General features: G+C 43.8%; 1 protein-coding gene across 3 annotated transcripts; it reads right to left on the bottom strand.

The window, feature by feature from the left end:
* Nucleotides 1-845: 845 nt before the first annotated feature.
* On the bottom strand, nt 846-26,216 carry LGI1 (leucine rich glioma inactivated 1). Of its 3 annotated transcripts, XM_087701785.1 has the most exons (8): nt 25,108-26,215; nt 23,975-24,046; nt 14,839-14,910; nt 14,667-14,738; nt 12,183-12,254; nt 5,529-5,698; nt 2,163-2,327; nt 846-2,079 (listed from the first exon to the last, which is right to left on the bottom strand). In XM_087701785.1, the coding sequence occupies exons 1-8, from the start codon at nt 25,308-25,310 to the stop codon at nt 1,262-1,264; spliced, it is 1,644 nt and encodes a 547-aa protein (XP_087557911.1). In that variant the 5' UTR covers nt 25,311-26,215; the 3' UTR covers nt 846-1,261. The 3 variants fall into 3 exon arrangements, with proteins under 3 accessions (XP_087557911.1, XP_087557912.1, XP_087557913.1); XM_087701786.1 differs by lacking the exon at nt 23,975-24,046 and having other exon boundaries at nt 25,108-26,216; XM_087701787.1 differs by lacking the exon at nt 25,108-26,215 and having other exon boundaries at nt 23,957-23,975.
* Between the last annotated feature and the right edge of the window lie 1,025 nt (nt 26,217-27,241).

Genomic DNA, 27,241 nt, shown 5'->3' with positions numbered 1-27,241 from the left:
TAGACATACCCAATTCCAGCAACCATTCTGTTTATGTTTCAGCCTCCAATAGATGGAAACTAATGGATAGAAACTATATGGATCCTAATGGATAACCAAGTTGAGAACCACCCTAGAACTAAGGAGAAATTTCCTGACAGAACAAATTGTCTCCAGAAATTGTGGGTGCTGCAACATTGGAACTTTTAAAGAAGAGATTGGACAGCAATTTGTCTGGAATTGTATAGGGTTTCCCGCTTGAGCAGGGGGTTGGACTAGAAGACCTCCAAGGTCCCTTCCAACTCTTCAGCTACTTCAGCTGACTGCAGTTCTGCAGTTCGGCTGTTCAAATCTCACCGGCTCAAGGTTGACTCAGCCTTCCATCCTTCCGAGGTGGGTAAAATGAGGACCCGGATTGTTGTTGGGGGCAATATGCTGACTCTGTAAACCGCTTAGAGAGGGCTGAAAGCCCTATGAAGCGGTATATAAGTCTAACTGCTATTGCTAAGCCCTGAATATTTAATATTTATATGCCAACAGTGTCTGATATTTCCAATTGCTTTAGAAAGATGGCAATTTATATCTTTCCCATTAGGACAGAAAATGTTAGTACTCTACACACTGTGAACAAAATGTCAGTTGATTTTTCTTATGAAGGTCATGGAAATAAATGTGAATGCATAGAAATTATCTGCTTGTGTTGGATGAAACAACCCTTTCTGTTTAGAAAAGTGTAAGCGATAAGACTTGAATCAAAATGAAATATAACATTTCTGGTAACATTGAACTTTCATGGCCCTAGGAAACCACTCAAAATGAGCAAAATCCATCTATGGGATGGCTATATAAATAAAGCTATTTGAGAATAGGAAAGAAAACGTAAACATTTTATTTGGCAATTTTTCAGATCGGTGAATATTGGAAAATTAACAGATGATTGGTGCTTTCCAACTCATTTAGGGGGGGGATGGAGCTTCGCTAGCTATTTACACTGTTGTTGCAGATAATAGTGAATGCTTTAATTTGTCGTCCTTTTAAAATTGCAATTTCAAACAGCACTAGACTTGACATTTATGGTTGAAGATATTAGTTGTAGCACTTTATTTTTAACAATCTCAGCTGTTAAAAGGCATTTTGCAGACTGGAAGTAAAGAGAATTGTTGTCATGCATTTAGTTCGTTAGGTCTCTGTTGTTATTAATGGAAGAAGTCTCACAACAGATTTCCATACTCTGTGTGTGTGTGTGTGTGTGTGTGTGTGTGTGTGTGTGTGTAAATATGTATCATGCACTTAAGTCAATTATGATGTGCTTATAGATTACTGTAGTTCCTTTAAAGCTTGATGCAAAGAGAAAATCTTGTTTGTCAACAAAAACGTGTGTGAAGGATCTCGGCGCTTGAATATTTAATTCTTGAAACTTAACAAACTTGGCTTTTCCCGCATCCCAAAAATAGACTTGAGTGAAAGAATAATCGCTCCCAAGAATGGCATACTGATAATTCTTTATCTGAAGAGGCTGGAACACCATGGACCCCCGGGATGGCATTCTTTGTAAATCCAGAAATTTGGAGCCTGTCCATTTCATCACTTTGGAATCCCCAATGAATCTTGTTAGGCAAACGTAAATATCTTCCTTCACTCTGAAGTGTTTGACAGAGTAAACATCTTCCATGTCTGGAATATCCACTGGGTCGGCGAAATTGTTTGTGCCCCCGTTCCACTGATACAGGACCGGGTGTTGAGAACTGCTTGAGATGATCAGGTGAGGCTTGGTGGCTATTTCAAGATATTCCACGTCAGTGTCTCTGTACCATTCGTGCAAAGATTGGTCGGAATAAAACCCATTCCCATTCCATTTGTAGATAGTGGTGATGCCCGCTTTCGAACTATCTGCTATTGCAAAATATGCGTCCTTAACAATGGTGAAAGTTTCGATGTCGTTCGGTTTTCTGATCTTAAGGATCTCAATGTCCTGGATTTTAATGAATTTATTGGCGTGAATGTCTCTCTTGTAAATATGGGAGCCACCAAAGAGCTGGGCAACAATGATGTACAAGCAATTCTCGACGATAATCGGCTTGCAGACAACCACCGAGGTCCCTGCACAAAGATCGACAAAGCGTGTCATCAACTGGCATTACGATAAGGCAACACAACGATTCAGAGAAATGAGCTGTCAATACCTGTGATGTTATCAAAGTTCCTGAATGTCCCTTCCACATGGTCCCATTGCAGAAAGATACACTTTCCCATAAAAGGCTGAGCGATAACCACGTATTCATCATTCATGAATGAGAATGTGTCCACTGACAGGGACTGATACGGCAGCTTTCGAAACACGACAAATTCTGAAAAAGTAAAAGTTGGTATTTACTCCTATTGTAAAAAGTAGATTGCTTGCTCAAGGCAGTGGCGTTTTGTAAAATCTATTTCTCCTTTTTATTAGACTTTAGTCAACAAGATCGCGCGAGCGATACAGGGTGTACCTAGATACACCCATATTACACCCATCCTCCACGAGCTGCACTGGCTCCCCATTGGTCTCCGAACGCGCTTCAAGGTGCTAGTCGTTACTTTTAAAGCCCTACATGGCTTAGGACCTGGATACCTGAGAGACCGCCTCCTGCCACATACCTCCCAACGACCAACAAGATCTCACAGGTTGGGCCTCCTCCGGGTGCCGTCGGCCAGACAATGCCGGCTGGCGGTCCCCCGGGGGAGGGCCTTCTCTGTACCTGCGCCGGCCCTGTGGAACTATTTACCCGTAGAGATCCGGACCCTTACCATTCTCCCGGCCTTTCGTAAAGCCACTAAGACCTGGCTGTTCCGGCAGGCCTGGGGCTGTTGATCAATGTCCAGCCCCCACTTAGACAGAATGGATGGTGTGTAATTTTAACAACTGTATTTTGATCTTTAATTTTTTAAATGCTTTTTATCTTGTTCTGTAAGCCGCCCAGAGTCCCATGGGATTGAGCGGCATACAAATTTTATTAAATTTCCAAAAAAAAAAAAGATGAAAATGTTTATTAACAGAGAATGGCACTCATGCTTGAATCATAACCGATTCTAATTAGCCGAATTCCTACTGTGGTTGTTACGGATCATCAAGTTCACATCTGACTCCTGCTGACTACAAGGATAAATCCCTGTAGTTTCCTTGGCAACGTTTTTGGCAGGGGCTTGCCAATGTCTTGTTTCTAGTGCAGAGAGAAAGAGACTGGCTGGCCCAGAGTCACCAAGCTGGGTTCCAGGCTTAAACTAGGAGTAGAACATTCGGCCTTCCAGCTTCTAATTTTTGTAATTTAATAGAATTTGTAATTTAATAGAATTTGTATGCTGCCCAATCCTGTGGGACTCTGGGCGGCTTACAGAGCAAGACTTGAGAGACCGCCTGCTGCCAATTACCTCCAATAGACCGATTAGATCCCACAGATTAGGCCTCCTCCGAATTCCATCCACTGGCCAATGCCGATTGGCAACCACCCAGAGGAGAGCCTTCTCTGTGGCTGCTCCGACCCTCTGGAACGAGCTCCCCGTGGAGATTCGGACCCTCACCACCCTCCAGGCTTTCCGCAAAGCCCTCAAAACCTGGCTATTCTGACAGGCCTGGGGCTGATGAGTTCCTGTCCCCGCTCGAATGGTGTGCCTGTTGAGTTGCTTTTAAATTGTGGTATTGTCTGTCCATGTCTTTTTTCCCTATTTGTATCCCCTATCCCCCCCTGACTTGGTTTGTGAGCCGCCCTGAGTCCCCTTGGGGAAAAGGGCAGCATAGAAATATAATAAATTCAATTCAATTCAAGATAAAAACATTTAAAATTTAAGAATAAAAATACAGTTGTTAAAATTACACACCATCCTTTCTATCTAAGTGGGGCTGGACATTAATCAACAGCCCCAGGCCTGCCGGAACAGCCAGGTCTTGACGGCTTTACGGAAGGCCGGGAGAGTGGTAAGGCTCCGGATCTCTATGGGTAGATCGTTCCACAGGGTCGGAGCAGCTACAGAGAAGGCCCTCCCCCAAGGGGCCGCCAGCCGGCATTGTCCGGCCAATGGCACCCGGAGGAGGCCCAACCTCCTCGTTGGGAGGTATGTGGCAGGAGGTAGCTTACCCCCTAAACCCGTGTTGGCGAACCACGCACGGTTTCACCCATTCCTCTTCTGGGTTTCTGGTGTACATGCACGCACAACAATCAGCTGGCCTTCGTGCATGCAGCAGTGCCAGAAGCTGGAAGAGCTGGCCTTACATTTTCCGGCGTGAGCATGCGCACTGGAAACTGGGAGTTCATTTTGTGGCACGCGCATGCCCCCTGGGCAGCTACTCTTCCGGGTTGCGGCCCAACAAGCGCACATGCACTGCTCACTTTTCGGCACTCACCACCGCCCTAGATCAAACAGGCTTTTTCTGAGAGACCGCCTCCTGCCACTTACCTCCCAACGACCAACAAGATCGCACAGGTTGGGCCTCCTCCGGGTGCCGTCAGCCGGACAATGCTGGCTGGCGACTCCCCGGGGGAGGGCCTTCTCTGTTGCTGCGCCGGCCCCGTGGAACGATCTACCCGCAGAGATCCGGACCCTTCCCACTCTCCCGGCCTTCCGTAAAGCCGTCAAGACCTGGCTGTTCCGGCAGGCCTGGGGCTGTTGATTGATATCCAGCCCCGTTTAGATGGAATGGGTATTGTATTTTTATTTTTTATCTCTATTTTTTAAAATTAAATGTTTCTTGTCTGTTGTGAGCCGCCCAGAGTCCCTGTGGGAGTGGAGGGCATACAAATTCTAATAAACGTGAAACTTGAACTTGAAACTTTCTTTTGATGAAAATTATGAATATAGCAGGCACGCTGATTTTCATAAATACTGTAAATCAGATACTTTCAGTCAATATGGAATGAGAAATGTTGATCTTCTCCAAGCATGAGTACTAACAGAACAACTTTAGCCAGTTAGACCCTACATAGTAAAACAATCCCATATAGTGGAGATTTTCCCACAGAGAAGGACGGAGAGAAAAATCTCAACACAACAGAGAAGAGTGAGATCTTGAAAGCTGCTATGAACAGGTAAAGGTAAATGTCCCCCTTGCACATATGTGCTAGTCATTCCCAACTCTAGGGGACGGTGCTCATCTCTGTTTCAAAGCTGAAAAGCCAGCGCTGTCCGAAGATGTCTCCGTGGTCATGTCGCTGGCATGACTAAACATAGAAGGCGCACGGAACACCGTTACCTTCCCACCAAGGTGGTTCCCTATTTTTCTACTTGCATTTTTTTATGTGCTTCTGAACTGCTAGGTTGGCAGAAGCTGGGACAAGTCACGGGAGCTCATCCCGTTATGTGGCGCTAGGGATTTGAACCACTGAACTGTTGACCTTTTGATCGGCAAGCTCAGCTTCTTAGCCACCGCGTCCCGCCTGAGCCGACGCGCGCCCCTTGCTGTGAATAAAGGCAGGCAATATTCGGGCTAGGTAGTGTGTATACATTAACCCCGTAGAAAGAAAACACACTTGAAGAATAACAGAGAATGAAAGAAACAGAAGACAGGTTGAAGAACTCACGTGTAATGATGCAATCAAATTCACTAGCCGAGAGGCTGTTGATTTTGCGTTTCTTATACTCCGGTGGATTTTCACAATAAATATCTTCCACTGTTGCATTTGTTCTGCTTATCCATGCAATTAACCATTTCAATTTGCAATCACATTTGAAAGCATTTCCCCTCAGATCTCTAGACAGAACAACATTTTTGAAATGTTACAGTTTCAATACATTATCTTTTGTTGTAAAAATAAAAATAGGTTATCAGTTTATAATATTTTGAGATCACTATTGCATGAAAGACAATGTGTTCTAAGGAAGAAACCCAGCCTATATTAAAAAAAAAACACCTTGGTAGTTAAAAAAGCAACCGTATATTAAATTTCTTGAGAGAGACGAAAAGGAGGTAAAAATCTTACACTGAATTAAGCACCCTTCTATTATATTTCTCTTTTCTATATGAATTATGGTGTTAGCAATAGCAATAGCAGTTAGACTTATATACCGCTTCATAGGGCTTTCAGCCCTCTCTAAGCGGTTTACAGAGTCAGCATATCGCCCCCAACAATCCGGGTCCTCATTTCACCCACCTTGGAAAAATGGAAGGCTGAGTCAACCCTGAGCCGGTGAGATTTGAACCGCTGAACTGCAGATAACAGTCAGCTGAAGTGGACTGCAGTACTGCACCCTAACCACTGCGCCATCTCCATATCAGAGGTGGGTTCCTACCAGTTCGCACCTATTCGGTAGAACCGGTTCGTCAAATCTACCGAACCGCTTAGAAGAGGTTCCACCAGTGGATCCGGAAAGCAGGCCACACCTACAGAAGAGCTTCCAAAAAATTTTGGAAACCCACCACTGATCCATATACAAAAGGATGGAGATTGTAGAACGACAAATGCTGTTTTTGTTATTTTGATGAAAGCCTCCAATTTTGCAGATGCTTTTGCCTGGATTATGTATGGAGAATGCTGCCGGGAGTTGGGGGGGGCGGGGGACTCTCTTTTTTTTGGCTGAAATCTTATTCTAGTTGAGTAATTCCTCCAGGCTTAAATTAGATCTGGAACGAAAATCGTCTAATACAGCAAAAGAGCTTTAAGATTGCTTCCCTCTTCGCAAATGTAAAATTACTTCTTTTAACCGATTTTAGAAACAAATTATTAAAGAGGAATGCAATAATATTAACAATATGATGTTCCCTTAAGACATATTCAGATTGCAAATAGAAAAAAACGTGACCCGTCAAAACCGCGGTCCACTAAAGCGCGCCCGATTAAAGCGTGTACGTGACGTCATCAGCAGCGCGACAAATACGACCGTGGAGAAAAAAGGGCGCTTTAAAAAGTGCTTTTAAAGCAAGCCGATTCACATAAAGGTAAGGGTTAGGGTTAGGGTTAGGGTTAGGTTAAGGGTTAGGGTTAGGGTTAGGGTTACGTTAAGCATTAGGGTTAGGTTTAGGGTTAGGTTAAGGGTTAGCGTTAGGTTTAGCGTTAGGTTAAGGGTTAGGTATACGGTTAGGTTTAGGGTTAGGCTTAGGGTTAGGTTTGGGGGGGTTAGGTTTAGATTTACGCGTTAATTTTAAGTTTACCGCTCACAGCGTGCTGTTTTCGTCGCGCTGTGATGACGTCACATACGCGCTTTCGTCGAGCGCGCTTTAGTCTACCGCGGTTTTGTGGTGGAACCGAAAAAAAGGCCTGGGAACTAATATTCCAACAGAACTCTAAGAACTTTGAACACGGGCAACATAAAGTATTTTCCTTGCTCCTTTCTCAAACTGACCAACCAATCAACAGCAACTATAATAATTCATAATTTGACCAACAATGCTGATCAACAATCCACTGCCCCATATCAGATGTAGATACCTCTTTCCCATCTTGTCTTAGTGTTCTTAAGTGTACCACAAGGTCCACAATTTTGGATGTCTTGCTAAATTCCAAAGACCAGAATTATCGCCAAGACTAATGCATTTTTTAACGCATAATTGTTCCCGAGTCATAGGACCAGTTCTGTATATTGCAATTCAATAGCAGGGCTCAAGTCATTCATAATTCAAATCATATGAATTAATATCCCAAGTCAAAATATATCTCCAACAGGAAGGCAATTGCCACTAATTTTTATTGCTGTAGTGTCCCGTCAGCAAAATGTTCTTTTGTTAAAGACTCAATTTTAATTTTACGGGAAACAAATTTCAAACAACTTTCCACGTGACGTCCCAGTTCGTTATTCTAGACGTCATGTAAATAATATCAGTTTTATTAATGTCCTTTTTAAAAGCAAAAAATACCTTCAAATGTTGTGGTTTCCTCTTTCATGCTAAAATAAGAAGAGCCACGTTCAGGAAATTAAATCCAACTGATTTAGATAGATGATATTTGGGTACAAGTCCTTCTTATTAATAAACCTAGCTCATTTTAGTTTTCTCAGTCGTCATCTGGATCTTGATAAGACATATTTTGCTTTGTGAAACCATAATTACGTCTCCAGATGCTGCAGAAAATGCCTGTTCTCCATGTAGTTTTATTTTATTGCACATATTTCAGCCCATTTTCTGCTGGAACACTGTGTCACTTTATTGCGAGGGGTGTCGGTCTCATTTCGAACATTTCTTGTAATCATTAAAATTATTTGGGGTAGATGGATGCAACTATTCTTTGATGTATTTCTCATGTAATTGCATTCGCATGAAATGGAAGTATAGGACTAGCAATTCCATCTCTTGGAAAATATATACATAAAAGGGAAGCATTGTTATGCATAAGGAGAGCCAGTTTGGTCTAGTGGTTAAGAAACTAGGCTAGAATCCAGGAGACTGGGAGTTCTAGTCCTGCCTTAGCCATGAAGCCAGCTTGGTAACTTAGCAATAGCAGTTAGACTTATCTACCGCTTCATAGGGCTTTCAGCCCTCTCTAAGTGGTTTACAGAGTCAGCATATCGCCCCCCACAGTCTGGGTCCTCATTTCACCCACCTCGGAAGGATGGAAGGATGAGTCAACCTTGAGCCGGTGAGATTTGAACCACTGAACTGCAGATAACAGTCAGCTGAAGTGGCCTGCAGTACTGCACCCTAACCACTGCGCCACCTTGGCTCTCCGTCTATCAAACCAAACTATCAATCTATCAATCTATCAATCTATCAATCTATCAATCTATCAATCTATCAATCTATCAATCTATCAATCTATCAATCTATCAATCTATCAATCTATCAATCTATCAATCTATCAATCTATCAATCTATCAATCTATCAATCAATCAATCTATCTATCTATCTATCTATCTATCTATCATCTATTTATCATCTATCTATCTATCTATCTATCTATCATCTATCTATCTATCTATCTATCTATCTATCTATCTATCTATCTATCTATCTATCACCTATCTATTGATCAATCTATCGATCTATCAATCTATGATCTATCTATGTATCTCTACCTACCTACCTACATCTCTCTCTCTCTCTCTCTTTTTCTACCTATCATCTATCTAGCAATAGCAATAGTTAGACTTATATACCACTTCATAGGGCTTTCAGCCCTCTCTAAGCGGTTTACAGAGTCAGCATATTGCCCCCAACAACAATCCGGGTCCTCATTTTACCCACCTCGGAAGGATGGAAGGTTGAGTCAACCCTGAGCCGGTGAGATTTGAACCGCCGAACTGCAGTCAGCTGAAGTAGCCTGCAGTGCTGCATTTAACCACTGCGCCACCTCGGCCAGTTACTCTCTCCCAGCCCTAAGAAGGAGGAAATGAGAAACCACACTTCCCAAAAAAGCTTGCCATGAAAACTGCAGGGATTAAGCCAGGGAGTTACAGGAATTGATACTAACTCAAAAGGCCCCCAATGCATAACCATAAATATATGGATCAGGGGTGAAATCCAGCAGGTTCTGACCGGTTCTAGAGAACCGGTAGCGGAAATTTTGAGTAGTTCGGAGAACCGGCAAATACCACCTCTGGCTGGCCCCAGAGTGGGGTGGGAGTGGAGATTTCACAGTATCCTTCCCTTGCCACGTCCACCAAGCCATGCCATGCCCACCAAGCCACACCTATAGAACTGATAGTAAAAAAACAACGATTAAATTTCACCACTGCTATGCATAAAAGTTAGATGGACAAAATTGCTGCCTTCCATCCAGATGCAGCTCTTGGCCTCAGTTCCTTGGGAAAGAGGGAAGCAGGTGCCAGAAAAAACAAAATGAGGCGTCAGGGGGCCTTTCATCATACAAATAGGCCTTCACTCCATCTTGCCTCTCTGTGAACGAAGCACACTTTAATTGGCCCTTAGCCATTTAGAATATTTTCTCTCTAATTCTAACAGGATCCAAGGGAAAATAGAACCAGTTTGGTATAATAGCGACTGCCTGGATTAATCATCGCAGTTTTCTCAGTAGGAAGTGATTCACCCTTGTCTCCTTCCTAGGGTTGAGAGAGGATGACTGGCCCAAGGCTACCTGTTCTGTCCCCCCTTCTCCGCTCGTTAAACAGACGACAGGCAAACAACTTAAAAGGAACTCTCTTTATCAGTTCTCGGCACAAACTGGCCCAAAAATAACATAAATAAAGTCTTTGACTAGTAACAGAAAACCAAACAAAAACTCTTACAAGCAATGCACCTCTCCAAGTGTCTTCTTGAATCAGGGTTACAGAAAACAAAGCACTTTTCCAAGTGTATCTTACATAAACCACGACTGATGATCAATCAATGTTGAACGAACCAAGGAACGTTGACTCCTGCAACTAGGGCGTGGCACCATCCATCCTTTTATCCCCAGAACACGCCACTAACGAGCCCCAGCTGCATTGTTAAACTTGCATCCCGAAAAGACTCACAGAAGACTGCTGCCGAGTCACAACAGCTACCTAGCTGGCTTCAGGTCTCAGGTGCAGAGGTGGGTTCCTACCACTTCGCACCAGTTCGGTAGAACCGGTTCGTCAAATCTACCGAACCGGTTAGAAGAGGTTCCACCAGTGGACCCGGAAAGCAGGCCACACCTACAGAAGAGGTTGCAAACTTTTTTGAAACCCACCACTGACACAGACAGACAGACAGACAGACTCACACAGAGAGAGAAAGAGAAAGGAAGGAAGAAATAAATAAATAAAAAAAGAAAGAAAAATTGAGAGATGAAAGAAAAAAAAGGAAAAAGGGACAGAGAGACAAAAGGAAGGAAAGAGAGAGAGAGAGAGAGAGAGAGAGAGAGAGAGAGAGAGGGAGGGAGAGAGAACACATGGCCGGCAAGCCACTCCCACCAGGTCACATGGCCGGCAAGCCACTCCCACAAAGGAGGCCACACCCACAGAGTAGGTTCGAATTTTTTTTGAAACCCACCACTGCTCAGGTGGGACTACAACTCAAATAAATGGCCTTATTCTAAGAGGGGAAATATACTTAATATTCATTAATAGTCCAGAGCAGAGGTGGGTTCCTACCGGTTCGCACCTATTCGGTAGAACTGGTTCGTCAAATCTACCCAACCGGTTAGAAGAGGTTCCACCAGTGGACCCGGAAAGCAGGCCACACCTACAGAAGAGCTTCCAACCATTTTTTGAAACCCACCACTGGTCCAGAGTCAGTTAAGTCTGCTTCATTCCCAGGTAAGGCAAGATATGCCGTGAAAAATTGCAAGAAAAAGATATGTGACTTCCTGTAAGAATTTTCAGGTTTTCAAATGCAATTTTTTCCCATCGGTTTGCCGTATGTTCCATGCCTTTCAATTTCCAGGAACCAACGGGGCTGGGGGGGGGGGGAAGGGGAAGAGTAGGACCTGGCTTCCTGATTTCATGAATTGTAAGCCGCCCTGAGTCCCCTCAGGGAAAAGGGCGGCCTATAAATAATAAACAATTCATAATTCAATTCAATTTCACTGCCGCAGCTTTTATCGGTGCAGAGCGAATTGTTTAAAGCAGCTGGCTTTCTTGACAGTGGGGATGGCTAAATGTGCTTATAGAGAACAGCAAACGCTCTCAGTAGAGACAGCTGAGAAATTCATTCCATTCCCGTTTCTATGAAAGGTTACCCAAATTGTAATTTCCAAGCACATGAAGTAGGTTTTTTTTCCTCTTTCTTTCTCCCTTCCTCCTTCTCCCTTTTGCAGCGCCATTTGATAAACTATTTAAAAATAGCAATAGTTAGACTTATATACCGCTTCATAGGGCTTTCAGCCCTCTCTAAGCGGTTTACAGAGTCAGCATATCGCCCCCAACAACAATCTGGGTCCTCATTTCACCCACCTCGGAAGGATGGAAGGCTGAGTCAACCTTGAGCCTAGTGGGATTTGAACAGCCGAACTGCTGAACTGCAGTCAGCTGAAGTAGCCTGCAGTGCTGCATTTAACCACTGCACCCCGATATAATTTTAAGAAAATCCCCCCTGAGAGATAAGGTTGCCACAAAAACACAATCTTGTTTTAGATGTTCTGTGGCACCTTTCCGCAATCTGGGCATATCTGGAAGCTGCCAGCTTGCAGAAAATTGCCTTGAGGAATGCTCCTAAATGGAAAAAAAAAAACACCTATTAGATGGATGAGATAATTGATGATAAGTGGATATAAAATGGATAACTTCAGGCTGATTGTATGAGAAATTTGTTCCATAAGAAATATCTGGGAGCCTTTCTTTCTTCTTTCCGTTCATAACGGGAATATCAAAAAAGTTTTCTTACACATTTGTTAGTGAATCCAATCCTTTGAATATGTCTTTAGGGAGCGTTTGGAGGTTGTTGTTTGCCAGACTCCTGTAAAAAAATATATATATAATTAGGGTTAGATTAATCTTGCATTCTTTCTTTCCTGTTTGATGAATCACTAGGATGGCAAATGATAGCGTATGATGTGATTCACTATTGCAATTAGTTGTAGCAATACCAGTAATGCGAATATTATTGTAATATGGAACGTGTTTACTTATTATACCTCAAAAAGCATAATTCCTGTTTAAATATTACACCCACACTCCCTATTGTTCTAAGCTCTCTGCTGTCTTGCCAAACTCTTAGCCACAATCCTTGTATTTTTTTACCAATAAAGGAGAAAATTTGTAACTCGGTTGAAATGAGGGGTTCTGAGCCTATTTTCTTGCAGACATTTCATTAATTGGTAGGTAATATATTTACAATTAATTCCAGAGCATTCAGTGGACTACCGAACCGAGGTGGCGCAGAGGTTAGGGTGCAGTACTGCAGGCCACTTCAGCTGACTGTTATTTGCAGTTCAGCGGTTCTAATCTCACCGGCTCAAGGTTGACTCAGCCTTCCATCCTTCCGAGGTGGGTAAAATGAGGACCCGGATTGTGGGGGCGATATGCTGACTCTGTAAACCGCTTAGAGAGGGCTGAAAGCCCTATGAAGCGGTATATAAGTCTAACTGCTATTGCTATGGACCATTTTGACCTTCAAAGCCCATCATATTCTTGAAATCTGAACAATGGAAAATGCCGAATAATACCAGGATTGCAAGTATCCGGGGACAAGTTATATGCCTCATAACGGTGCAAATGATCCTATTGCATTCACCACATTAGGGACATAAGTCACATCATCATCATCATAAGTCACATGAATGCAACAATAGTTGCTCCATTGCTCCTACAAGGTGCTCACAATTGGGGGGGGGGGTGTTGTCATTAGTTAAGAAACAAACTGGTAATAGAAGTCTCCACTGTTGGAGCATAATTTGGCTACTTCTCAAAATAATTGTAATTTTAAAAAGGATGAGCATTTCAATCTGGCTTCCTTTTGATGATTGCATCTCTAACATAGCAATATCAATAGCAGTTAGACTTATATACCGCTTCACAGGGCTTTCAGCCCTCTCTAAGCGGTTTACAGAGTCAGCATATCGCCCCCAACAACAATCCGGGTCCTCATTTCACCCACCTCGGAAGGATGGAAGGCTGAGTCAACCCTGAGCCGGTGAGATTTGAACAGCCGAACTGCAGAACTGCAGTCAGCTGAAGTAGCCTGCAATGCTGTATTTAACCACTGCGCCACTTCGGCTCTTAACATGTCCCTCCCCCCACCGTCCACGAAAAAGCTAGAGTTAAAAAGAAAATTGTGCAGGGACCTGGCTACAAAATGCTTTTCAGCGCCACGTAGATATTTGATCCATTGGTGAATGACCAAGACATCTAATAAACTAAAAAGATTTGCTGTACTTTGGTTAACATTCGAAACTAAAAATGTCAATTCTATCCCTTTCACCTTGGAGTCTTACCTATTAAGAAGCCCACCTGTGCTCTTGGTCACCCTTCTCGCGCACTATATAATTGTAATAAGGCCCTCCTCTTCCCCTGTCATATTATCTGATCAAAGGAATCTGCTGAGCTAATATTAGGCGGTACTTTGGAGCAGAGTCACTAGACCAAAGAGAGAAACCACTTCTCTCTGTGTGTTACTGCTCAGAACTTAAGTGCTCCCCACTGCTAATGGTGGAGAGAGGAGTAGCAAGCTGCGGTCAGCTGGAAGGAGAATGACAGTGATGAAGTTTCTCCCCTTACTGTGCCTTTGTGTGTATTACAAGAAATACATACACTACATTCATATGTATAGCCTCCAGGTCAGCAACAGTGGTAACTTCAGGAGGCCCGAAATGCTCCTATATACACAGAGAACACAACTCCCATTAGATGCCATGGGGGTCTACTTCTAAACAAAGGCGAGTAAGATGGCATTGATTGTGAGCTATTGGTGCACACACCCGGGCTTCTGGAAAGCAATAGCAATAGCAATAGTTATATACCGCTTCATAGGACTTTCAGCCCTCTCTAAGCGGTTTACAGAGTCAGCATATTGCCCCCAACAACAATCCGGGTCCTCATTTTACCCACCTCGGAAGGATGGAAGGCTGAGTCAACCTTGAGCCTAGTGGGATTTGAACAGCCGAATTGCTGAACTGCAGTCAGCTGAAGTAGCCTGCAGTGCTGCATTTAACCACTTGCGCCACCTCGGCTCCTAAGGTTTGAAAACATGCATCGGTCCAAAGTCTGTGGTTGAAGCTTATCCCTTGTTCATTTTTGTTTTGTTGCTTTTACTATCTATTTAGTTTGGGAGGCTGTGTAATTTAGTGCTTTTAGATACTTTTTATGTTTTCCTTGGTTTTGTACATTGGAGTTGGATGGCCAATACATTTAAACAAACAAACATACTTACAAGTGAATTAAGGACTTCAGCCCACGGAAAGAAGTGTTGGAAAGTGATTTGATGTTGTTGTTTTCTATAAACCTGTGATGGGGTTACAAACACAACTGGTCATCTCAGGCATTCAACTCACTCCAAAAAAATAAAAATAAATAAATCTTGGACCATAAATATTTCAACTCACAAATATTCTAGATGAGGAAGGCCCATGAAAGCATCGCCACTAATGGTCTCAAATGTGTTGGCATTAAATAATCTGTAGAAAGAAATATTAGACAAATAATAATGTGGCACGGTCTTAGATACACATAGATGTTTCACAGTACTTCATTATTTTTAGGGGTGAAGATTATATTTCCTACTCTGCTATGTCCTACCAAAATGAAATACACATACAGATATACATCCTCCAAGATGTGTTAGAACCGTGACCCGTCAAAAGCGCGGACGGCAAAAGCGCGATCGACAAAATCGCGCCTTTGACGTCATCACAGCGCGACGAAAAAGATCGAAAAATGCAAATAAAAATTAATAAAAATTAAATTAAAGCAAGCCGATTCACATAAAGGTAAGGGTTAGGGTTAGGGTTAGGGTTAGGGTTAGGGTTAGGGTTAGGTTAAGGGTTAGGGTTAGCTTTAGAGCGTTAGCGTTAGCGTTAGGGTTAGGATAAGGGTTAGCGTTACGTTTTTCGTTACTTTAACGGTTAGGTTTAGGGTTAGGTTTAGGGTTAGGTTAAGAGTTAGGTTTAGGGTTAGGTTTAGGGTTAGGTTTGGGGGGGTTAGGGGAAGGTTTTAGCTTTATTTTTACATTTTTTCGATCTTTTTCGTCGCGCTGTGATGACGTCACAGCGCGCTTTTGTCGAGCGCGATTTTGTCCTACGCGCTTTTGTGGTGGAACCGTTAGAACAACATTTCCTAGAAGGTCCAGCTAGCAGATCTAATTCTTCAAGACATAAATATACGTTATACTGTATATGAAACAGTGTAATGATATTGACTAAACGGGCCATAATTTAAAGAACTGGCATTTCCGAGTAGCTTCCTACAACTCCACAACGCCTCCTTCAAAGTTCTAGGCTTTGCCTTTACGAGAAATGCATGCACTGCAGTCAGAAATATCGCCTCAAAGTTATATTTTTCTCTAATGCTTGGAGATGAATCAAATTGCTGCAATTTACATAATAAGCTCCCATTTGAGAGTGCCGTCACTATTCTCAGCTGCATATGGAACTTTTGCAAGGTTAATCATTGCTATTCATTGCAACAAAAGAAACATATTTAGGCCCACATCAAAATGGTGTGGGTTTTCCCCCCCCCCTCCTTAAATGAACCACAAATCCATGTATTTTTTAATGAACACCAACTCTAGATCTATGTATGTATGTGGGATAATGTAAAGGTTTCCTTTGGGTTGAGACCTGCCCTGAGTCAGTCACCCAGTTGGCTTTTATCCAGAGGTGGGTTCCTACCAGTTCGCACCAGTTCGGTAGAACCGGTTCGTGAAATCTACTGAACCGGTTAGAAGAGGTTCCACCAGTGGACCCGGAAAGCAGGCCACACCTACAGAAGAGGTTCCAAAAGTTTTTGGAAACCCACCACTGACACACACACACACACACACACACACACACAGACTCACACTGAGAAAGAGAAAGAGAAAGAAAGGAAGAAGAAATAAAAAAGAAAAAAAAGAAAGAAAAAGTGAGAGAGAGATGAAAGAAAAAAAGGAAAAAGGGACAGAGAGACAAAAGGAAGGAGAGAGAGAGAGAGAGAGAGAGAGAGAGAGAGAGAGAACACATGGCCGTCAAGCCACTCCCACCAGGTCACATGGCCGGCAAGCCACTCCCACAAAGGAGGCCACACCCACAGAGTAGGTTCGAAAAAAATTTGAAACCCATCACTGCTTTTATCTCTAAGGAGCACTAGAACTCAGAGTCATCTGATTTCAATGTAGGTATCCTATACATAAAATAGGACATCGATTTTAGGATTGCTGTTTCGGGCTGTAAAAATCCAGACCACCACTAGAAGGCAGCAAGGTGCTCATACCATGGTCCTCCAGATGTTTGCGACTTTTAACAGAATCTGCTCCTTGCTTTCCTCTATCTGGTTCTTTGAGGTTAAAACCCTTGCTTCTCACCTAGGCTCAAGAATGTGACTCTCCCCACCAAACATGGAATTTAAATGAGAAAAAAATAATAATCCTGAGGTAGTAGCAGATTTTTTAAAAACCTTTTAATACTCATAAAGGAGATGAGAAGGAAATGCTTACACGTATTGTATTTTATTTATTTCATTAGTTTATAGGCTGCTCCAGTTGTGAATAACTGAGAAATCCAGTTATTAAAAGTAAAATCTTCCCCAATTCATACACGATCATGATATTGTACACACTTCTATACTCTTTAGAATTATAGAAAATTTCCCCAAAATATGATGGGACCAAATTAGAGATGTGGTTAATCACATTTAAGCAATAACATATAGCCCTACATAGCATAAAAGGTATCTAACTTCAGCCCTTAAGGAAGCCTCAACTGGATGAGAGAGGGTTATAACCATTTCTATTTTTTAGCAAATGCTCCTATCAACATGATATTTGTATCTGAAGAGGCTTTTTACAACACGCATGCCACTTAAACCGTTGTACCAATGTAAGATACATGATTGATGGAGTAATATTTTAATATATTTTTCTGCACAGCTACATCTATTATCTTGATAGTTAAATGTGAGGTATTAAATTTAAGTATTCTTTTTCCCTGATATTTCCTTTGTACTCAGGTTTAAGCAAATGAAATAATTTAAAGAGCTATTACATAAATTAAAGGTAAACTGAAGAAAGTCTTTACAACTTAATTACGATTGTGATCAGTGCAGTTTTAAAAAAATAGGCTGAAATGCACACTTTTGTTAAATCTGATTGGATTTTTATAAAGGGTATCCTAAAAAAATAGAGTTTCAAGGTTTTTTTTAACTTATTTTTTAATTAAATATATACTTCCAAATGAAAGCAGTTCTGTATATTGCAATTCAAATATGACGATAACAGGGCTCAAGTCATTCATAATTCAAATCATATGAATTAATATTCCAAGTCAAAATATATCTCCAACAGGAAGGCAATTGCAACTAATTTTTATTGCTGTAGTGTCCCGTCAGCAAAATGTTTTTTTTGTTAAAGACTCGTTTTAATTTTACGGGAAACAAATTTCAAACAACTTTCCAAATGAAATGAAATGAAAAAAATATTAAGACTTTTTGTTGTAGTTTTATTTACTGCAAAGATCGGGATGGGACTAGATGTAAAACTTAGCAATAGAAATAAAAATACTGAAGAAGAGTTTTGTTATTTTAAAAGGTTCTTGAACCATTAATCCCTACTATTGGAACAGTATTTTACTAATGCCTTGCATTATTTTTTTCTTCATCGCTGAAAGGAAAGAAAATTTGGTTCTGGCCATCATCCAGATGTCCAAGAGCTAGTAAGTAGAATTTTACTTCGCTCCCTCCCTGCTTGATGATTTTTATCTTAGCCACTTATCCTTTGTGGAATAAAAGTTTCATCAGATCTATCAATTCTCAATGAGATCATAGAACAATTGCAGCCATGGATGGCTATTGTTTGGGTCATCCATTCTGCAATTCCCCCCTGCAGTGATGCTCTCAGGATTAAGATGAGTCTTCAGGATGGGCAAGGCAAGGTATCACAAGATATCTCCCTCCCTCCCTCTAAAGAAGTTCTGTATACACCTGTGTTACTCATTGCCTAGAGAGCCTTTACATCCCCAAATTCACAGCCACCTACGATTCCTTATTTGAATAGAATAGAATTGGACACACAAGGAATTTGTCTTTGGTACATATGCTCTCACTGTACATAAAAAGACAAGATACATTCGTCAAGATACAGAACTAGGAGGAGCCGAGGTGGCGCAGTGGTTAAATGCAGCACCGCAGGCTACTTCAGCTGACTGCTAGTTCTGCAGTTCGGCTGTTCAAATCTCACCAGCTCAAGGTTGACTCAGCCTTCCATCCTTCCGAGGTGGGTAAAATGAGGACCAACACCTTGAATTGCGTCCGGAGACCAATAGGTAGCCAGTGCAGCTCACGGAGGATAGGTGTAATATGGTTGTACCTCGGTACACCCAATATCGCTCACGCGGCCGCATTCTGGACTAGCTGCAGTCTCTGAACGCTATATCTTTTATCAGCCAACATGAAGATGCCAGTTAGGGGTATATGGGAGATGTAATCCAACAAAGCTGGAAGATGCCAAGCCAAAGAAGGGCTGATCTCTACTATATATTATTGGGAATTACATTCTGCCTTTTAGCCTTGCTAAAAGAGCCAAGGTGGCGCAGTGGTTAAATGCAGCACTGCAGGCTACTGCTAGATCAGCAGGTCAGCGGTTCAAATCTCACCGGCTCAGGGTTGACTCAGCCTTCCATCCTTCCGAGGTGGGTAAAATGAGGACCCAGATTGTTGGGGGCGATATGCTGACTCTCTGTAAACCGCTTAGAGAGGCCTGAAAGGCCTATGAAGCGGTATATAAGTCTACTGCTATTGCTATTGCTATTGCTATTGCCACCAGAGTTTCAATATTCTGAGCATGCTTTTCTGGGGGGGGGGGAATATTCTGGGAAGCGGGAGCTGTAGTTCAGCAATGCAGAAAGGAGAACATCAAAAGGCACAGGAGGGAGGGTGAGAAGGAAGGGAGGGAGTGTACCGGGAGAGGGGAGTGGTAGAGGGGGAGGGGAAGTAGGGTAGAGGGGAATGATGGAGGGAAGATGGAAAGTTGGAGGGGGGCGGAAGAAAGAGGTGTATGGAGAGGGGAAGAGGTACATTGGGTTTCTATTTTGGGGGGTTTTGTTGACAAGAGGAATGGCTGTGTTTATTGTTTAATGTTATATGGCCCCGGTTATGCACAGTATATATGTGACTGTATGAAAATGGAAAATAAAAAAACACATTTTAAAAAAAAAGGCATGAATGTAAATGGATTCAAAAGCCCATCTCTCTTTCAATAACAACCTTACTTTCCAAAGATCACGAAGGGAGCTAGTATTTCGCACTGAACGGAAAGAATAGGAATCAGAAATAACGTGGCATCATCTACAAAACTAAGGTGATAAAACTGGTATCCTGAGATTCCCTAGGATGTCGTAAATATCAAGCAATCTACTCCAAGTTGCCAATTTGGACCCAGATTGTACATCTATATGTCAAAGGTATGATTTATATCTACTTACATTTGATTTGATTTGATTTCATTTCATTTATATGCCGCCCTTTTCCCCAAAGGGGACTCAGGGCGGCTCACAATTCAAATCAGAGAAGGGGGTACAGATAAGGGATAAAAAAGACGAACAGAACAATACACAATTTAAAAACACACAACAGTCATACCATTCGAGACGGGGGGGGGGCAACAGCTCTTTAGCCCCAGGCCTGTCGGAACAGCCAGGTTTTAAGGGCTTTGCGGAAGGCCTGGAGGGTGGTGAGGGTTCGAATCTCCACGGGGAGTTCGTTCCAGAGGGTCGGAGCAGCCACAGAGAAGGCTCTCCTCTGGGTAGTCGCCAGTCAGCATTGGCCGGCAGATGGAATTCGGAGGAGGCCTAATCTGTGGGATCTGATCAGTCTATTGGAGGTAATTGGTAATTAACATGTACCGTTTCCATCTACAAAAAGGGTGGCGGCAAAGCCTGCTGAGATGGCACACTGGCATACTCATGGCTAAACAGGCCCCCAAGGGCCTTCCCCTCTTCCCGTATCTTTTTCATCATCGTCATTTTTCTTCCCCACGCCATAAGGTGAGATTCTTTGCCCTGTTCCAAAATTATGTTCTTTTTATTCTGCAAAAGATCCGGGACAAACTGTATAGTTCCCATGGTAACTATATTTACTTGTTTTTTTCGGGGATTCAAACCCCAGCTGCATGCACATTCCTTCTGATCAGCTCCAAGTATGCAAGACAGAGGTGGGTTGCTAATCCCGTTCCAACCGGTTCGGTTGGAACGGGGCCGACGGTGTCCTCGTGCAGGCGCGCAGTTCACGCATGCGTCTTAGCGCCTGCGCGATGCTCCAGCTGCTCGCGGAGACTCGCGCAGGCGCTGTATGTGCCATCCAGCTGCTCGCGGAGAATCGCGCAGGTGCTGTATGTGCCATGCGCCTGCGTGGAAGCGCAGAAGCCTTCAAAGACCGGTAAGGACCGCGGGCGGGTGGGTGGGTCCTTCGCCGTTCCCGGAAGTTACTTACTTCCGGGTTCGCCAACCAACCGGTTCGCGGGGACTGCCGCGAACCGGTTCAAACCCACCCCTGATGCAAGGTGAGGAAGAAGAGAACATCATCTCGCTGACAGAGTATCAGCATCAGAAGTGGATAATGATCAGTCGGACATAATGCTTAATGCTAAATCAAAATTATGCCCTAGGCCAATTTGCACAGTCCACCATGTGTGAGATTGCTAATTTAAGGCTCTTCTGAAAAAAAAAAAAAAGTTGTATTTCCTGACAGGTCTCTGAATAAGATGCGTCTTAATTTATGGACCACATTTCCCCATAGAACTTGGGTTTTTTCTTCAGGAGCAAAGGATGCTCCCCGAAGAAATATTTTTCGGCTGGAAAAAATGGATTGACCATATTCAAAATAAATATGGGTCTAGGAAATTTCAGATAGCTTGTGATTAAGATCAGAAATGATGCAAATTGTTTATAGTTAGCCTAGCAAGGAGGAGCTAAGCTCAATTCAAAGACGTTATTAATTTTCTACTTTCTCTTTAAGTATATTTTAAACGGTTTTTGTTAAAGATTTATACCTTGTATTGGTTCTGGGAAGTCAAAGGGGGGGGAAGGTTGGGGGGTTTGGGGGGAGGGAGCGGAGTTTACTAAGTTGGAGGAGGGGTGTTGGATTTTAAGGTATTATGATTGTACATGTATACTGCTATTTTTTTCTTTTTTATGTATATTGAAATTGAATTATAAATACCATCAACACAAAAGGGAGTTTGCTCAGAAGCTGAAATACACCAAGTGAATGAGAGGAAGACTGGGAAGCAGAGGAGAGAAGAAAGATAGGAAGAGAGGGACAGGAGAGAGGGTGAGGGGGGAAGATGGGGTGTACAAGGAGGAGTGGTAAGGGGAGAGAGGAGAAGGAGAAAGGAAGGGGAAGTAGAGTAGAAAAGGATGGAGGGAAGACAGGATGTAGAAGAGTGGGAAGCAGAGGAGAGAAGAAAGATAGGAAGAGAGGGATAGGAGACAGGGCAAGAGAAGGGGAAGATGAGGTGTATAAGGAGGAGTGGTAAGGGGAGAGAGGAGAAGGAGAAAGGAAGGGGAAGAAGAGTAGAAAATGATGGAGGGAAGACAGAATGTAGAAGAGTGGGAAGCAGAGGAGAGAAGAAAGATAGGAAGAGAGGGACGGGAGAGAGGGTGAGGGGGGAAGATGAGGTGTATAAGGAGGAGTGGTAAGGGGAGAGAAAAGAAGGAGAAAGGAAGGGGAAGAAGAGTAGAAAATGATGGAGGGAAGAAAGGATGTAGAAAGGGGGAGGAGAGAAGGGGAAGAAAGGGTCGGATAAGGTATAAATATGGTGTATGGAGAGCAGAAGAGCCAATAACTGGGTTTTTTTTCCCCTTTGGTAGATGATGGTAAGATGAATTGATGTAATTACTTAATAATACAACATGAGATTGACTATGTCATAGTATACATGTGATTATATGCTATGAAAATGGAAAATAAATTTTTTTTCTATCGGAAATATTTTTCGGCTGGGTTTATTGCAACCAACAGCTTTCAATTCTCGTAAAGATCGCAAATAGGAAGGATCTACCCCTATCATTGGCACGAAGCTCGCTTATAAAATTGCCCCACTGAAATCGAGGGTTCCTTTCTGAGAGAAGCAAGTTTGTTTAATCAGCCGCAACTCTTAGCGTTCAACCGCACCAATTCAGAAAGTGGAGAGAAATGATTTTTTTGACAAGGAGCCTTTATCCAGCCTCAGAAACTGGTGTCACTGTCCTAACCATTCACATTTACCAAAGAAGCATTTTAATAAGAGCCGTGATGATGCTAAAGCAAACCCCCTAAGCAGCACTACAAGAACACAGATCAATACTGTAAATAAAAATAATAGTCATTATAATAATCTGCTAGGATTGACACACCTTTCATCACTTCCACTGGAAACACTAGGTGCGTTTTTGTTATATAATAGCTCTGCACTACCTCCTCCACATCAAACAAGTACTGGCACTCAAAACTAAGGGGGGGATCCTTAGTTTTCTTTAAAACTAAGATATGTTAAGTATATTGATAGGGAAGCATAAATACCATCAACATAGAATGGAGTTTGCTCAGAAGCGGAAATACACCAATGAGAGGAAGAGTGGGAAACAGAGGAGAGAAGAAAGATGGGAAGAGAGGGATAGCAGAGAGGGTGAAGGGGGAAGACGAGATGTATAAGGAGGAGTGATAAGGGGAGAGAATAGAAGGGGAAAGGAAGGGGAAGAAGAGTAGAAAATGATGGAGGGAAGAAAGGATGTAGAAAGGAGGAGGAGTGGGGGAAGAAAGTGTCGTATAAGGTATAAATATGGTGTCTGGAGAGTGGGAAACAGAGGGGAGAAGAAAGATAGGAAGAGAGGGATAGGAGAGAGGAAGAGTGGGAAACAGAGGAGAGAAGAAAGATAGGAAGAGAGGGATAGGAGAGAGGAAGAGTGGGAAACAGAGGAGAGAAGAAAGATGGGAAGAGAGGGATGGGAGAGAGGTAAGGGGGGAAGATGAGGAGGATAAGGAGGAGTGGAATGAAGAGAGAGGAGAAGGAGAAAGGAAGAGGAAGTAGAGTAGAAAAGGATGGAGGGAAGACAGGATGTAGAAGAGTGGGAAGCAGAGGAGAGAAGAAAGATAGGAAGAGAGGGATAGGAGAGAGGGTAAGGGGGGAAGATGAGGAGGATAAGGAGGAGTGGAATGAAGAGAGAGGAGAAGGAGAAAGGAAGGGGAAGTAGAGTAGGAAAGGATGATGGAGGGAAGAAAGGAGGTAGGAGAGAGGTAGAAGAAAGAGGTGTATGGAGAACAGAAGAGCTAATAATGGGTTTTTATCTTTCTGGGCGTTGATGGCAAGAGGAACTGATGTAATTACTACTTAATACAATAGGATATTGGCTATGTAATGCCAATTACATATGTTATGAAAATGGAAAATAAAAAAAGTATATATATTTTTTAAAAAGCCCGTTAGCGGAGTGGTGGGTTTTTTTCTTTTTGTTTAAAAAAAATAATAAAGACACCCGTTTCATAACAAGCAATCACCATATAAACCGTTCTCACAGAAGCTGTAGATTGGGCCAGAAGATGAAACTCCTTTCCGGGATTTTCGTGAAAACAGATCTCACAAAGGATCTGGAAGAAGAAAACGGGAAGTGGTGGGGAGGGGGGGGGGTTGGGGGGGGGAGAAGAAAGCAAAGTGGTTAGGGTGCAGTACTGCAAGCCACTTCAGCTGACTGTTACCTGCAGTTCGGCTGTTCAAATCTCACTGGCTCAGGGTTGACTCAGCCTTCCATCCTTCCGAGGTGGGTGAAATGAGGACCCAGACTGTGGGGGCGATATATGCTGACTCTGTAAACCGCTTAGAGAGGGCTGAAAGCCCTATGAAGCGGTATATAAGTCTAACTATTGCTATTGCTAGATAGATGATAGGTAGAAAAAGAGAGAGAGAGAGAGAGAGAGAGATGTAGGTAGGTAGGTAGAGATACATAGATAGATCATAGATTGATAGATCGATAGATTGATCAATAGATAGGTGATAGATAGATAGATAGATAGATAGATAGATAGATAGATAGATGATAGATAGATAGATAGATGATAGATAGATAGATGATAGATAGATAGATAGATAGATAGATAGATAGATAGATAGATAGATAGATGATAGATAGATAGATAGATGATAGATAGATAGATGATAGATAGATAGATGATAGATAGATAGATGATAGATAGATAGATAGATAGATAGATAGATAGATAGATAGATAGATAGATAGATAGATAGATAGATAGATAGATAGATAGGACTGAAAGCCCTATGAAGCGGTATATAAGTCTAACTGCTATTGCTAAAGCAGAGGTTAACAGCACCGGAGCCGGTCAACCGTTTTATCACCTGGTGGTTACCTGTCCCGTCCGTCCGTCCCACGTCAACCGAAGTGACAATTCCCAGCGGGGGAGGATGCCGAGAAACAGACGGCGCCGCGTTCAGAGAAACGCGCAGAGGGATCCAACTTCTAGCTCCCCCCCACTCCGACGCCCCTTCCCCACTCCTCCTCCTCCTCCTCCTCCTCCTCCTCCATCCCGGCGGCTCCCTTTGCAATCCCAGCCGGACGGACGGTGCGCCCCCCCAGCCCAGCCCAGCCCAGCCCCTCCGCGCGATCGAGCCCCGCGTCCCCCCAAGCGCTTACAGCGAAGTGATGTCGGGCGGCACGGTGCGCGGGATGGCCCGGGCGTTGTCACACAGCGCGTTATCCTTGGTACAAGCGCACGAAGCCGGGCAGGCGATCTTGCCCGCTCTGCTCCCTTGGCTCAGCAGCCACAGGGCGGAGGAAAGGACCAGGAGGGCAGCCGCCGAGGGTCTTCCAAAGGCTGGCCCGCCGGCTTGGCCCATCCTTGGGATCCGTTCTGGTTCCGGCCCGTTGGAAGGAGGAGGAGGAGGGCGAGAGGCAAAAGCGCAGCCGGAATCATGAACGGAGAGGAAACGGGAGATCTCCGCGTTGCTGCTGTTGTCGTCGTCGCTGTTTCACCGGGGAGAGGGAGATGATCTGCGCGGAGAGCCCGGACGAGGCGGGTTCCCCTTCATCCCTCCTCCCTGGCTCCCTTTTCCAGCCTTTCTTCTTTCCCTCTTCCTTTCTTCTTCCCCTCTTCCTTTCTTCCTCCCCTCTTCCTTTCTTCCTCCCCTCTTCCTTTCTCCTTCCCCTCTTCCTTTCTTCCTCCCCTCTTCCTTTCTTCCTCCCCTCTTCCTTTCTTCTTCCCCTCTTCCTTTCTTCCTCCCCTCTTCCTTTCTTCCTCCCCTCTTCCTTTCTTCTTCCCCTCTTCCTTTCTTCCTCCCCTCTTCCTTTCTTCCTCCCCTCTTCCTTTCTTCTTCCCCTCTTCCTTTCCCCCCCGCGGGGAGCTGAGAAGGTCCGAACCGTTCAACCGTTCAGCCGTCGGTTCTTGCGGGGTCCGCCAGGCAGCCGAGAGAGGCGAGAGGGAGCTGGAGGAAAACGGAGGAGGAGGAGGAAGAGGAGGAGGACGGGGAGATCCAACCAGCCGGAGAGCGGAGAAAGAGGAGAAGGAGGAAAAGAAAGAGGGAGACTCGCATCCCCGCGAAGCGCGCAGACACACAAACACACACACGCACGCAACACGCAGACGCCGGCTGTTGCTGCTGTTGTTGCTACTCGTGGTTGCAAAGTGTGACGCACGCCGCGGAGCCGAGGCTTTCACTTTCCTTCGGGGAGGCCCCTCTTCTCTTGGCCAAAAATAGGACCACCTTCTGCTTGGTTGGTGGAGGAGGAGGCTGCGTGGGCGGGCGGTGGGGGGGTGGAGTGGGGAGGGGGAGCTCCGTGGGAGGAGGAGGAGAGGAGGAGGAGGAGGAGGGAAGCAAGCAGGCGGGGGAAGAAGGATCTCTCTCTCTCTCTCTCTCTCTCTCTCTCTCTCTCTCTCTCTCTCTCTCTCTCTCTCCCTCCCTCCCTCCCTCCCTCCCTCTCTCTCCACCCGCGTCAAGGTCCCCCTTGGGGAGGGAAATCGGGCTTTGCATCTCTCTGCCAACCGAAGAGGAGGGAGGAAAACAAGCGAGAGAAAACATCCAAAGGGCGGCGTGGAAGGGTGTGCGTGGGTTGTGTGTGTGTGTTTGTCTCTGTGTGTGTGTGTGTGGGTTTTAATATATATATTAAAAAAAGCACAACCGGTTGGCGAAGGTGTGAGGCCTTCGGTTTCATTTGCACAGGCTGGCTGGGAAAAACAAACACCGGTGCAAAAAACAAACACATTAAAACCCAGCCTCTTCTTTTATCAACCGAGCGTATCTGCAAACGGGCACATTAGCAATAGCAATAGCAGTTAGACTTATATACCGCTTCATAGGGCTCTCAGCCCTCTCTAAGCGGTTTACAGAGTCAGCATATCGCCCCCAACAACAATCCGGGTCCTCATTTCACCCACCTCGGAAGGATGGAAGGCTGAGTCAACCTTGAGCCGGTGAGATTTGAACCGCCGAACTGCAGATAACAGTCAGCTGAAGTGGCTGCAGTACAGCACTCTAACCACTGCGCCACCTCGGCTCTCTGTCTGTCTGTCTGTCTGTCTGTCTGTCTGTCTGTCTGTCTGTCTATCTATCTATCTATCTATCTATCTATCTATCTATCTATCTATCTATCTATCATCTATTTATCATCTATCTATCATCTATATCTATCTATCTATCATCTATCATCTATCATCTATTTATCATCTATCTATCATCTATATCTATCTATCTATCTATCTATCTATCTATCATCTATCTATCTATCTATCTATCTATCTATCATCTATCTATCTATCTATCTATCTATCTAT

The sequence above is a fragment of the Thamnophis sirtalis genome, unplaced genomic scaffold (assembly GCF_051295495.1).
Source record: "Thamnophis sirtalis isolate CommonGarterSnake01/CBP01778 unplaced genomic scaffold, rThaSir2_p1.2 scaffold_15, whole genome shotgun sequence".
In the NCBI taxonomy this organism is placed as follows: Eukaryota; Metazoa; Chordata; class Lepidosauria; order Squamata; family Natricidae; genus Thamnophis; species Thamnophis sirtalis.
The sequence above is the reverse complement of the archived record's forward strand: the minus strand, read 5'-3'. Positions and strand labels throughout refer to the sequence as shown.